This window comes from Chaetodon trifascialis, chromosome 4, assembly GCF_039877785.1.
Source record: "Chaetodon trifascialis isolate fChaTrf1 chromosome 4, fChaTrf1.hap1, whole genome shotgun sequence".
Lineage (NCBI taxonomy): Eukaryota > Metazoa > Chordata > Actinopteri > Chaetodontiformes > Chaetodontidae > Chaetodon > Chaetodon trifascialis.
The window spans coordinates 5133254-5147495 of record NC_092059.1 but is presented as its reverse complement, the minus strand read 5'-3'; the positions used below and the strand labels follow the sequence as shown (position 1 = coordinate 5147495).

The 14242-nt window shown below is 45.6% G+C and overlaps 1 protein-coding gene across 12 annotated transcripts in view; it reads left to right on the top strand.

The window, feature by feature from the left end:
* Positions 1-13767, top strand: part of fryl (furry homolog, like) — a 66768-nt gene extending 53001 nt beyond the window's left edge. For 8 of the 12 annotated variants that reach the window (XM_070961580.1, XM_070961577.1, XM_070961583.1 and 5 more), the window contains 12 exons: positions 46-222; positions 953-1153; positions 2317-2508; positions 4351-4760; positions 6408-6615; positions 6735-6884; positions 7103-7201; positions 8038-8106; positions 9481-9498; positions 10317-10427; positions 11011-11204; positions 11813-13767. In XM_070961580.1, coding sequence (XP_070817681.1) covers positions 46-222; positions 953-1153; positions 2317-2508; positions 4351-4760; positions 6408-6615; positions 6735-6884; positions 7103-7201; positions 8038-8106; positions 9481-9498; positions 10317-10427; positions 11011-11204; positions 11813-12053 — 2070 coding nt within the window. In that variant the 3' untranslated portion in view covers positions 12054-13767. The remainder of the gene's footprint in view (positions 1-45; positions 223-952; positions 1154-2316; positions 2509-4350; positions 4761-6407; positions 6616-6734; positions 6885-7102; positions 7202-8037; positions 8107-9480; positions 9499-10316; positions 10428-11010; positions 11205-11812) is intronic. The other 4 variants (XM_070961576.1, XM_070961571.1, XM_070961582.1 and 1 more) reach the window with 2 other exon arrangements.
* Positions 13768-14242: the final 475 nt, after the last annotated feature.

Below are 14242 nucleotides of genomic sequence, written 5' to 3'. Positions count from 1 at the left end.
ATGTGAGAACAAAGAGCCTCTGTCCTCGTATTCATTTCTCTGCAGGTGGTGTTCTCGTCCAATGAGGACCTGGACTCTGCAGACCAGCAGACCAGTCTTATCCCCACGGTGGAGGAGGTGGTCAGAGAAGAGGAGGTGCAGGGAGAGGATACGGGCAGCGAGCAGCAGTTCGGCGTCTTCAAGGACTTTGACTTCTTAGATGTGGAGCTGGAGGATGCCGAGGTGAGAAATCCGTCAGTTTGGCACACGCGCACATAACACAGCTTGCTTGTGTCAAATTGTCTCGTGGGTGGACGGGAAAGTATTTGCATAAACCATCTTTAGAAGATCACCATTTTCAGATTCACTCAAATGTATGGCGTGCAGGGACACTGATGCACCCAGTTTTCACTTTGTCTCCAGTACTTGCATTCTCAGTTCAGTCTCTGTTCATCTCTACTTTTGCACCGTAGAGTATTGAGTTGTTTTGTCCCAAATTAACAACAGTGATGTCTCATTTGTCCTGACTGCTGTAGTAGAAACTTTTCTGTGTGCTGTAATTGTCTTAAGTCTACTAACATACGTGTTCCTTCTCTTCTCTTGCCACAAGGAGTTGCAGGTAAGTCTCTGGGCCAGTGAACTCTTTAGAGAGGCCGTCCTCTGCAGTGCCCTGGTGTCTCTGTGTTGTCGTCAAATAAAATGCTGTAGTGCTCTTTGAGTTCAAATGGTGGCTGCTGTGGTTGTGAGCCATTCACTTTTCTAGTTTTAGAACTTTGCTTCATTCACCATCCCAAAATGAAAAAAAAAACCCCTCATGAATTCATGTATTATTTGATTTTTTTTTTATTTTTATTTTTTTAAATTTGTGTAATGTTGATATGGTTTCGTCTTGTGCTTTGTTTCTTCTTCTTGTAAAATCTCTGCTGTTGTGTGCGTGCTGTGTCTCACTGCTGTGGTCTCGGTCGTCCTGCAGGGGGAGAGCATGGACAACTTCAACTGGGGGGTGCGCCGTCGCTCCCTGGAGAGCATGGACAAAGGGGACACGCCGTCTTTGCAGGAGTGCCAGTACACAGGCAGCACGCCAAGCCTCAACCTCACCAACCACGAGGACACGGACGAATCGTCTGAGGAGGAGGTACTGAGCGCTAGCCAGATTCTCACCCGCTCTGGCCTTGTAAGTCTCACTCCAATCAGGGTCCCCAACCCCCCCACCTCACCCCCAATCCACCCCCAATCCACCCCACCATGCTCCTCACACAGCCCCCGCTGGCATGGTGTGCGTGTGTGTGTGTGCGCGTACTGAGCTGGACCTGCTGCCGGTGTGGACAGGGGCTAGATGCTTGCTTCTTCGCTGGTGGTAGATTCCCCCTTCAACCCTCAGCCCAGTCCCTCTGACTGCTAGATTAATGCTGTTGTCCCCTCTCACATTTGTTTTAGTTTTTCCGGTAAGTACAGTTTAGGGAAATCCAAACAATTCACATCAACTCAAGGTAAATCATTGATAATGATAGTTTTATTATCAAAAGGAGAGGAGATTTCTTTTTTTACTTTTATGATTGGATGAATTCTTTTAATGCAGTTAGTGTAAAATTCAGTGTTAGAGTCCAGAATAACAGCATGTTCCTTTGCATTTGTAACAGTGAGGCTGCTTCTCTTTAACTCTTCTTTGCTTTGTTTTGCTTTGCAAGAAAGGTCTTTCCCAAAGCTGCCAACACTAATGCTGTTAATATAAGTGCTTTACCTCAGTCTAATGGGGGTGTTTCCTTTCCCTCTTCTTCTGCTCTTCTTGATCTTGGTAGTGCACGGTGAGAGAATGAGCTTTTGCCTCTTGTAGATATTTGCCCCAGAAATGTTTGCAGTTGTGCAGTATTCCCTGTCCCAGAAAAACGAGCATGCAGCATTTATGTGTGTCCTGAAACAGAATTTTGAAGAATTTAGTGTGAAATATGATTAATGTTATTGATGTTGGCATGATTTTACTTTCTCATGAAGCCGTTTTGAAGGGCTGGATTAGTGGAATGGAGGACTAAAATGACTAAACGTGCTCTGCTTGAGAGAAATGTGTGTAATGTAATTGCACATTGTCAAAGTTTGCTGAAACCTGGTGTCAGGTGTTATGAAGTGTTTGTAATATTTATCAGCGCATTAATGTTTAGAAGTTTTAGAAGTTCTCCTGAAGAAGCTTTTGTTCAGTCTCTGTGTTTACACTGACCACCTTCGTCCTGACTTTTGTTTAAGGTTTGCATCAAACCAGAGAGCATATAATGCAGTCTGTGTTGAGTTTATACTGTGTCTGAACGGAGAAGCTCAACCACTCAGCATGTTTTTCTTCTCCAGCTCAACAGCGACTCTGCCACTGACGATACTGCATCCAACCATGTGGACTCCTTGCAGCAGTCTCAAGAATCGTCCAGCAGCGCCCTGACAGAGGAGGCAACCGTCCTCCCCTCTCTGCCCTCCCTTCCTCGAATGGATAGCCCCATTTTGGAGATGGCCCACTCAGACAGCACCAGCAGCCAGCTGCCTGAGGTGCGATCAATCGGGAGCAGCAATAAACTGTGGTGCTCGGGTGCTTTCTAGCTTGCCTTTTCTTCATGTTCAGCCTTTATCTGCCTTTGCTCTGCTTCTTGGCTTGTCTGTCATTGAGACAAAGGATCAGCTGCCTTCAGGGAGGTTTGGGTGGGGTGAAAGTGCTGGTTCTGGTCGGGTGAAGACACTGTGTGCTCATTTTTCTGCTTCTGACTCCCCCTTCCACCGTCTTCTTTGCTGCTTTGCTCTGGGTGTGGGTGCTGAATGCTCGCTCTTGCTCCTTTTTTAATGGCATTCGTGGTTAATGGCTACGTGGTGGCGCTTGCTTTTATGTAGGGGCTTGCTTCTGTGTGTGATTTGGGGAGAGATGAAAACAAAAGCTCACCTCAGGTTAGCTGTTACTGCACATCTCCAATAACACAGCAACTGACCATTCCAACTTAATCCTCCATTAAAAACTTGTGAAATGGACACCAGCTCCTTTATCTTCGGCAGAAGCATGTGTGAGTATAAGTCCATTACAAGTGGTGTGTTAACTTTATTAAGCAGTTAAGTGAAATCCAGTGGTGCCTTAGCCAATTAAACCTCTTCAGTTTGCTACCACATTAACATGCTGTAGCCTCTCTTGTGATGAAAAGCTTTGCTGTCTACTGCTACTGACATTTATCACTCATACTAACAACGGTGAGTATATTATGTTCCCTGGTTTGCATTTTCACATATATTGTAAGTAGGTTTTTTTACCCCTCCACACACAGAACTGAATGGAACTTTCTAGGAACTCGATCCAGCCAGAGGTCTCAATATCATCTCAAGGACATCTCCCCCATCACAGCCCCAGCTCTTAGTGTAATGAGCCCCAGATAAAACCATCAATACTCTTACTCATTCCCTCCAGGATGGCCATGACCACTTCTAAAAGCTTTCTCTAATATAGCTGCCGTCTCTGTGATGTACTGGCTGCCTGCCACACTCAGCGCTCCCAATGCATTAGACTTTTAAATAAGGGAAAAAAAAGAAAACAAGACAAGAAAAACAGGTGCTCTTAATTAGAACCTCTTCTGCGAACCATCTCCAAACATACTCCCGCCATGCTTTGCGTCAACGTGACTTTACATGTGGAATTTATCTGGAGTGTCCTGTGTGTGAGTCACACACTGTAACTGGTTTTCTGCTAATGTAATCAAATATGAATGTATTCAGTTGTGGGTTACAACACTGTAGCCTCACTTAGTGTGTCTGCCCACTGTTGATTACTGCCGTTTGGTGAATTTGTTATGTCGCTAACACAGTCCATCATTTATGTGTAGTGATGGAGTGCAGCTCATAAATCAGTCCGCAGTGATGTAACGGGCAGCAGAGCATGTACAGTACCTCTCATTCATCCGCTGTCCTGCTGCGTCTCACTCCACGTCATTTCCCCGCGATGCTACTCTTTTATTAGCAGTGAGGTGGAGTTTTTAATGGCGGTTCAGTGATATATTGATATTGGCTTCTGTTTATTGATTCTTTTCGTTTTCTTTCATTTCTCATGAGAGACCTTAGCTTATGGAGTGACATAAAAAGCGATCATCAAGGAAGAGACCGTCGTAGAAAGCGCTGACTTTAAAGTCCCTCTTGTGTGATTGAAGCTGATGTGTGTTCTTAAGTACAGTCTTAATTCAGCCCATAAAAGAGGTTCAGCAGTGGATCTGTCATCTCCAGTTGATGTGCTGGCGATGTCATGACAATCAGGCAATCCAGCTGTTGGAAAAAAGAAAGTTCATGCTATCGTAGGGTGTGTTTTCTGTGGTATCATCTGCCAAACTGCACCTGAGCGCCCCCTTCTGGCTTGCATTACAGGATGCCGTAAGCATGACGGCAGCCGACGAGCTGAGCAGCAGCGTGAGCGAGGACACGGGGTTTTGCAGTGCCCCCCCTCTGCCCTCTGACCCACAGGAGCTGTGTGAGCTCCCAGACTCGCAGGACCCTCAGGATGCTCAGGAGACCCAGGACCCTCAGGAAGACCTAGACCCAGCCCCCCCTCCCCCGCCGGCCATAGACACTCCACCGGGGTCCCTCTGTGAGGAGGAATCCCAAACAGTCCTACCTCTGTCTCTGCCCCTGCCCATGCCAGCAGAGACGAAGCCAGATCTAGACCCAGACCCAGACAGCACCTGTGGCTCAGTGTGGGAGGAAGACGTGACACAGGCCCTGAAGGAGCTGGATGAGCGCTGTGAGGAGGAGGAGGCCGACTTCTCTGGCATGTCCAGGTGAGTGGATTGTTTCAGATCAAGACGGCTCGACAGAGTTTAACAGAGAACCTGAAATGTGAGATGTGAGCCATGTCAGAACCGTCTCCCCGATCAGTGATCTGTGTAATCATTATCATACTGTCAATGATAAATACAGTTTTACATGCATATGCTTTAAGCCAGTAGTCAAGCCAAAGCAAGATATATTCATCCCCTTATTAACATTCATTTGAAAGGATTTCTAAAATAGCAAAGATCTCATGTTAGAACATACCAGAGGTGCCAGAAAACGATGTGCAGTGATGTGGATTTTTGCATTTATGTTATGACACAGTAGATTTATTCAGCATCAGGGAAAACATCAGACAGCAAAGGCCACATATTCAATGACCGGACTGTCGTCTAGTAATTTGACAAGATGACAAACAACAAGATCTGTTGATTAAGCTCTGCAAGTTCTAGATTGATTGTGATTCGCTGATCACATTGTATGTTTGGTTTATAGTCAGTGATCAGAGCAGCACGTTCACAGCTTTTACGTGATCAGTTTTTATGTTTTTATAGTGATAAAAAGCCAAAAATAATATTTGGGGCATCGCTGCCTTTCAAAGTATGTGCATTACAATATGTGGCTGGACTAGATTGTGTGAAATGAAGACTTTTGAGACGGTATGATGGATAATTTCTTCCCTGGCGTGGATCCCATGTGGGCTGGAACTGTGGAGGAGGACAGGGTGGGCTGGCTCCAATCCACATTTAAACATTCCCTCTTCAAGGTGGGCCAATTCTGGCTGGAGGACGGCTGTAAAGTCACGGTTTAAAGCTACGCTGAGGCGATATGAATAAGCAATGCTGAACACACATGCAGACACACACACGCACAGCTGCTCTCGCTAGCATATATCACTCTTCTGAGAGTGGGGTGGACTCTGAGTGATTGAAGCAGCAGGTCACTACCCCGTTTAGTGTTTTTCTACATATGAGTATTTGTGTGAGTGGGAGAGGGCAAGATAAAAACAACTCTGAAGCATTGTACCTCTGTGGGGCCGGGAGCTGGCTTTGTTTTGCAGAAGTGTGTGTCTGTGTGCATGTGTGTGTGCGTGTGTGTGTGTGTGTCTGTCTGTGTGTGTCGATGCCCAGCTCGTCTAGAGCTCTCTGCAGTCCTGTGTGGGATGGGAGTGCAGTGCGCTAGTGCTGTTAGCAGTTGCAGCACAGCCGAGCTGCAGACAAGGGGAGAGAGTGAGAGAAAGAGAAAAGAGAAGCAGTAGTTGGGGTGAGGATGAGGACAGAGACTGTGTCCGCTGCAGCGCTCGGCAGCGCAGGCTTCAGATACTTATATTCTGTCTGCTTCTTCAGGCTGTTTGGTCCGACAGGCCTGTGAGTATCTGTACGCGTGTGCGGAGGAGAGAGAGAGAGATGTTTGCATGATGCTAAAATGCTAATAGCTCATATGTTGTTATTGTGCTGGGGCACTGCAGCAGATTAGAGCTCTGAAGATACTGCAGCAAAATCTGAGAGAGGGAGGCAGAGATGCAGCGATGGATTGTTTACATGCAGCAAGCGAGGATGAGCATGTGTGTGTGTTTACATTTGCCCTTCAGTAAAGACTGAGGGGAGTGCAGAATATGTCGGATTGTAGCTTATTGGCCCCCGTGTGTGTTTCAGTCAAGATGAAGGTGACGCAGACTGCTTCCCAGAGATTCAGGCCTCTCCGCCCCCTTCGCCCTTCCTCTCTGCCATCCTGGCAGCGTTCCAGCCTGTTGCCTACGACAGTGAGGAAGATGCTTGGCGTTGCCATGTCAACCAGATGTTGTCAGATACAGATGGTTCCTCTGCTGTTTACACGTTCCACGTGTTCTCCCGGCTCTTTCAGGTAAACGTCTTCTCAATGCTTTACTTTTGTTTGTTGCATCAGCAGTCTTGTTTACTAGTGAGCATTCTGTCCTTTTCTTTTTCTGTCCTTTTTTAATTCCACGTCCTTGTTTAATACAGAGCATTCAGAGGAAATTTGGCTCCATTACGCATGCATCTGTTCGCTTTCTCGGGGAACGGCTCCAGCGAATGGGTAATCAGTTCCTCAGCTCCCTGGAGGTCATGACGTCTCGCTCGCAGTGTCCCACTGTGCTGCTGGATGCGGAGACGGTGAGGCTCTTCGGCAATCATTTTACTGGTCGAGCTAAAATATAATAATGTGGTTGCAGTAACATGCAGCCATTATTCTGCAGAAATAGTGCTGCGTGTTCTGCAGATCCTTTCGTGTGTATGTGTGTCCTGCTGTAGATATTTTTGTGTTCTGTGCTGTGTGTGTATTGGCTGGTGTTGTGGGTTAATGTATGTGGTGTCCTGTCTTGCTGTTGTAGCTGGTCTCTTGTGGGCTGTTGGAGACTCTGAAGTTTAGTGTGCTGGAGTTGCAGGAACACCTGGACACCTACAATGCCAAGAGAGAAGCAGCAGAGCTTGTAAGTCACCACATATCGTCCACTCTCACCACATTTTCTTTCCAGTTCTCGTTGAACCCTTTTTCGAGGACACGTTGCCTCACATCCCCTGTGAGTCGTAAGACCGCTACAACAGCAGTTTAGTCGCTGTGTCAGGATGTGTGTGCGTGCTTGTGTGATGCTAAGGAACTGTCTCATAATGGCCTCTCATCTCAAGAGAGATGGGCTGAGGAAGCGTGTAGATTATTGCCCTCTATCCCTATGCCATCACACCGTGGACGGCCAAGCGGACTTGGAGACAAGTCGCTGATGCTGGACAAGATAAGCCCCGTTCTGTCTCTTCAGCGGGGCAGACATTGAATCAGTGTTTGTTATGAGTAGATTTAGCTGCTGTTAGTGTCTGCATCACTAGCAACATCCCCTGCTGAGGGGATAAAAATAACCCTCAGCGCTCCTAAATCAGTTATAGAGGGCCAGGCAGGAGAAGCTGTGAGAGGGTGGGAGGTGGGACGAAGGGGGAGGGGAGTGAAGAGAAGAGATGAGATTGCAGAGGGTTCTGGGATGCAGGGGCGCTAATTGAATGAGACGGCAATGGTCCCTAGAGGGATAGATACTATCCCATGCTCTAGAACAGGCCGTCTTTAATTCTCTAAGTACAATGCACTTATTAAATCTCCTCCCTGACCAGCCTTTTTTACATACGCACACAAATGTAGATGCAGACGTACAAGAGAGAAAAAGAGCTCTTGTATTGCCTCTGTTGCCGACCTTCCTCTTCCTCGTCTAATCCTTATGTTTTTTGTTTTGTTTTCTACCCTCCTGTCTTTTCTTTCACTCCTGTCCTCCCAACTCTGCAGTGGCTGGAGAACTGCAGGAAGACATTTGGGGACAAAGACAGCAGCCAACGGCCCAACACTCACGCACAGGTAGGAATGAATACTAGTTGGTTTGATGACCGGGAACGTTGTCTGTGATTTGGGTTAATCAATATGACTTCTGGTTGAAGAATTGTTAGACTGCAAATGATTGATGAATGGATGAATTCTCTGTCATTGAGACTGAAGGTTCCACTGAAATGAAACTGCATGTGTTCTTGTCTGTATACAAATCTGTTGCGTAAATGACGAGTCCTGTCTTCTCCTTTGAGAAAAAAATCTGAAACTTAAATTCAATATTTTTCAGTTTAATGACGACGCCCCCTAGTGTCGCATTTATTCGTCAGAATACAGTTCGGTATCATCTGTGTAGATGGAAAACTTCCATACAGCCAATCAGATGCTTCGTCAGTGGTCTGATCACACTGAGCCAGACAGCAGCCTGCTACACAACTTTGAACAACACTTTCTTGCTAAAATCATCTTCTTATCTAACTTACAAACATGAACACACGTCTTGTCCTGCACCTTAGCTCGTTGATCGAGCCACCAAACAAACAGCACAGTAAACGGCATGTAAGCATGCTCGCAAATGTCACTTTAGTCTGGTTCAATACTGCTGTGATCCTCTGCAGTACCACTAGCAACACGCTGTCTGCCCATCACATGTAGGCTACAGCGCCAGTTTAACTCTGAGTCTCTGTCCCCTGCCGGTGCTCAGCCTGACAGCTGTCAGTCAAACACAGACGTCAGCTCCCCCCTTCAGCTGGCAGAGAGGAAAGGATGTTTCTGATTTTCATTATTTTTCCTCCCCTCTGATAGTGAAGCAAATATTTTCAATACATTTAAAAAACACATTGACATTATTTTTGATTGCAAAAACTGGAACGACTCAGTTGAACTTTAAAGAAAAGTATTTGTGGGATTTCAAGACATACAGGTTTTCCACTTTTCCACTCAGCTGTTCCCAGTTGCTTGGACTCTCTACACGGTCTCTGTTGACATTTTGATTGAGCTTCTTGCACAGCTCTGTGGACGTCATGCTCACAGCTTCCCTCTGTGTTTTCCACCCACAGAAATGCTGTCTCAGCCTAAAACTGATGCTGTTTTTCAGCCACGCGGGCGACACATTCAGAGCTCTATCACTCCTCTCTCCTTCCTCCTCCTGTAGCCTCTGCCTTGTCTTTTCTCTCCCTCATCATACATGCCGTTGTTGAGCCTCTCAGATTAAAGGGTTGTGTTACCGCTGGAGTGAGCTCCCGTGTTTGGCCCCTGGCCTGTGTGAAGGGAGGGTGACAAACCACCGCTCCTTGGCCGTCAGGTCACTGTGTCTCAGCTGCCATGTTAAAGCTCACTAATTCTTGGTCTTTCTCTCCTTCTGTTTTGTTTGTTTTTTTTGTGTGACCTGCTCACCTTCTTGCTTAGCAAATGGAAAATCTAGCAGTAAGTGGTTCTCATATTATAGACTCTCAATAATCATGACATCTGGACAAAACACTGATCATCTCATCGCACCCTGTACACACCTGCGCTGCTGACAGCCACAGACTGCTCTGCCACCACCCCCACCCACCTCTGTATCTGCCTCTGCCTTGATCGGTCATGTAACCCAGCTCGACTCCCATCCGCCCAGTCATAATTTACTCTTATCCTGTTTACGTATGCTTTTTTTTTTTTTTTTTTTTGTTCTGTTGCTACATCCAGCCTGGATAATCAATGTCTTAACCGCTTTGTACTGCACACTGATTCTGTCTGCAGATAGATGAAGATGTCAGCAGTTACTGATGATTTCAGAGGGGGTGTCTGTGTTACTAGAGGATGGGTGGAGAGATTATATCTTTGTCAGGATAAGATTACTTTCATATTGCATGTGTATTGTTCCATCACCATATTTGTTCAAATTACCCCCCCCCCCCCCCCATGTTTTCCTGGATTAGGGTCTTAGCATTTAGTCATTGCCCACTTCTTCGGGTCGTTCATCCAGTCAGCCGTACCGGTCAAAGTGGCCCTTAGGGAGCGTCTCGGAAGGTTGTGATAGATAGTCTTCTAATTGAGATCTCATGACTAATTCTACTAGTGGTAGACTCACCTCTGGCCCACACCGGATGGCAGTTTGCTCCAGGCCATGTTAACCCTTTCATCTACTCCCACGTCTCTAACCCAGGATACCCATCTGTCTAATCATGTGATCATCAGAGTAATGTCAGTGCAGGCTGGACCATTACGCTGGCACGTGACGCTGTATGTTTCTGTCTCTGTAGGAGCTGGAATTGTGCCGGAGGCTCTATAAGTTGCACTTTCAGCTGCTGCTGCTCTTCCAGGCCTACTGTAAACTCATCAGCAGGGTGGACACCATCAAGAGAGAGGCAGAGGTGAGACTGGCACCACTCTGGATTTGTCGTTGATCGCACAAAATAAACTGGATTTGAATAAATGCATTTCTTATTTAGGTTTCTGGCTTACATAAAATCATAAAGCATGTCTGAAAAGCATTCTGCATTCAGCTGGAGTTTGTTTGTCCTCAGAAAGACACTGTGACACAGTGGTATCTTACATCTCTCTCATCTCCTTTGTCAGAGAGTCAGGAACAGACAAATTGCATTATATTACATCAGCCAGCAGGAGCACTGCTTTCCATCATTTTCTGTACATGTTTGCCATTTTGCATTAAAATGATAGTGAATGTAAATAAGCAGGAAGTTCTATGTAAAATACAGGCTGGTCATTTGTCCTCCTTTAACTACAGAGTGGATAAAGCAGTCACTGCTGGATGTGGACTGCAGTGTCTTAGTGAAGCTTTAATTAAAGTAATGAAATTAGATCGTCTCTCATACTGTGTGGAGTGATGGGGTCAGCTGTTTGAGTTCATATTTGGTTGATTTTGCTGGGCTCTCTGTGTTTTGTGCATGTCCAGCTCGCCGTGATATTAAAGCTTTCTATCCCTCCGTTTCTAAGGTGACCAACATGTCTGAAGAACTCACTATCCTCGAGAGCTGTTTGAAGGAGGCAGAAACAGGAAATGATGGTCAGGAGGATGTGTGTATGTCAGACACTGCCCAGACAAACACGGAGACGGCCATCCAGTCACTGATTGAAACTCTGAGAGCCAGAGACTTCAGCTCTGCCATCACACAGGTCAAAGTCTTTAGGTAAGATGGACATTAGAACAGCACAGACACAGTCAGCTACTTCTGATGTGAATACGAAAAATCAATTAAAATTAACCGACCAAACAACCGAATCAGACAACTAAATCAGGGAGGACCATGCTTCAAGTCAGTTACACCTTTTTTTTGTAATTATCTCATTCATGTGTTTACACTTTGTATAGCTTAAGCAATTAGACTAATTGATTATGAAAATGCTGTGTTAGTGTCCCATCACACCACCTTGAAGAGTTGAAAACGTGAGGAACGCTGCTGTCAGTGAAGTGATGGCAGCATCATCATCATCATCATCAGCTGCTGTCAATCACCCACCACAACTAGTCACAAGACCATTACTGTTCATTTTATTGGTAAATTGTTGGTAAAAGACACTGGAAAGTTGCAGTCACTACCAATGTTTCTCTTGTTTTCCTTGAGATGTTAAGCAGCAGTAAAGTCTGTTTTTCTGTTCAGACCAGGACACGTTAAAAATAAGATTCTCTGTGTTTCATCAGAAACTGCAGAGAGTGCTGGACAGAGAGAAAACAGACAAAAATGCTTCAAACATAATGTAAAGAACCTCGTCACCCTCGTCCTCCTCTTCTGTGCAGGTCTTTGTGGCCCAACGACATCTTTGGCAACGAGACGGACAACGCGGTCCAGACCCTTCTGCACATCTACTTCCGACACCAGACATTGGGCCAGACGGGCTGCTTGGCGGTGGTGGGCCCCAGCAGGGACCTGTCTCAGGCTAGCACCCGCCTCATGGAGCTCAATCTGCAGATCCGCGAGGCTCTGAGTCAGGCACAGGCCTGCCAGCCCCACACCACCATGGTCAGCACTGGACTGTGAACCTGTGGTACTGCAGGCTGCGAGCCTGGACTAGACTGGACAACAAGACCCCGACTCCCCCTGCTCTACACAGACCTTACCTCAGCTGTAGAGAGAGGGTGGGCAGTGAGGGGCTTCAGAGGAGGACGAGAGAGACTCCACCTATAAAGGGCTAAAGGATGTGTGGGAATAACTGTGACTCTTAATATATATTATTACATGTATGAATGCTTAAAGCTAACATCTTTTCCCAGACTAAGCCAACTTGCAAAATTCAGTTGCAATAAGTCATGTGGTGGTGTGCCTGGGAGAGAATAAGAGAGGACGCAGTGGGATGATAACTTTTTCTCTCTTTAGTTTTTTTTTTTTTTTTCCTTTTCTTTGTTTTCTTTTTGCTGGATCTGACCTGACGGGCCTGTCGTGGCCTCCTCGAGGCCTGGGCTGGAAGATGGCATTGAAGGCGCGTAAGACAGTCCAGAGGAGGTGTCTTATGTGTGAGGACACAGCGTCAAGATTCATAAGCAAACAGAAAAGTTTTGTTTAAAAAGAAAAGTTTTCAAAAGCATGCTTGAACGAGAAAAGCACTGCAAGAATATTTTTTTGAGAAATGTATTTTTTATTAGAGCTAACATCCTAGGTTGTAAATGTTAGGATATTTAACATGTAATTGTAACCCTGTGGGAAATGTTTGCCTTCAGGGAGTGTAAAAAGAGAAATATATCTGTTTATTGATCTGCTTTGAGAGGAGAGTCCCCTTCAACAGGTCTTCACGCAAAACTCACTCTTTAACCAAATAAGTAGCTGCCTTTAGAGACTCTCGACTGTGTGATATATATTGGATATTCTGGTATACGCTCACACACAAATGCATATAATTGCACACATAAGTGCAGACTGGCTACAACTCATTATGGAAACATAACTTATTTTACTCTGTATATATTTTAGAAAATGTATAGTGTAAAACCAGTATTTTTCCCTTGTACTTTTGTGTAATGCACTGTTCATCCGAGTAGGATGTATGTATAAAGCTAATGTGATGAGAGAAAGCCAAGACCAGATCTGAGTCATTCATGATCCACCTTTATCATCCAATCACACAAACTTCAAAACTTCCCAAAGGCTGCCTTGGTTGCTGGTTGTGGTCTTGCGAAGGGGGTCAGGGCTCATTTGGGGACAAGCCACCTGTCTGCCTTAGTGACGGCCATGGCATGGGAGATCTAATGTAGCCCCCATCCCCTGCTGGACCACGCCGATCCAGCCGAGTCATATGCATTCCTTCTCTCCACTGTGATCTTTTCGTTAGCACGTCACCCCAACATAGGCGCCGCTTAAAGCCTCACGGGGGGACCACGGATTGTGTCTGTCCATGTAGGTTGATCATGTTGCGAAGCGCGCTCGTCCTCGGGTTCAGAGGGGACGTGGCCGTCGCTGAAGCTGCCGCTGAGCTCTCAGAGTGGCCCGGCTTGCTGCTGTGACTGCAGGACATGAACCGTTACCCGAATGCTTTCTGGAAATCTTGTCATGGCACATTGTAACAGTCACTGTACTCATTCCTCAGAGAGCTTTTTTTTCCTGCTTGTCTGGTACATTTGAATGCTGTTCTTAATTATTTAATGAATATATTATTTACCTGGAAGATGTTTTAATGTAGAGGTGCATTACTTTTTTTTTTTCCTCTTGTTCACTCACATACCAGCCTTCTCTGGATAAATAAAAACCTAATCATACAGTACGAGCTTTGTCTTATGTTCAGTCATGTTTCCGCCATCTTCATAACTTCATTAAAAGTGATTTCTTATGGAAGTTTGACTGTATTTGGAGTAAAACTAATAGTATTAGAGTGTTAGACTTCTTGGCTGATGTTTCATTGTATACATCATGAGTGCACATAATTGCCTTTCATTAAGTTTAACAAGGCTGTTGTCAGTCTAGTTCTTCATGATGCAGCAGGAACTCTACTGCAGCAGTATTTTAGTTGGTTTGAGTGAAAACAATACTTCAGCAGAGTGCAAGATAGCCATTTATTGCATTGTCAAGTGTGTGGTGCTTAATGTTAATTTCATCAACACAAAATCGATATGAAACTAAGATTTTAAACATCAAATGTTTTTTTTTCCCCACCCCAATCCAAGATGCCATAACTGCATCTGCACATAGAGCGGCACAGGGTTGAAGAAACCCCACCCCCATGTGACATGCACTGAGAT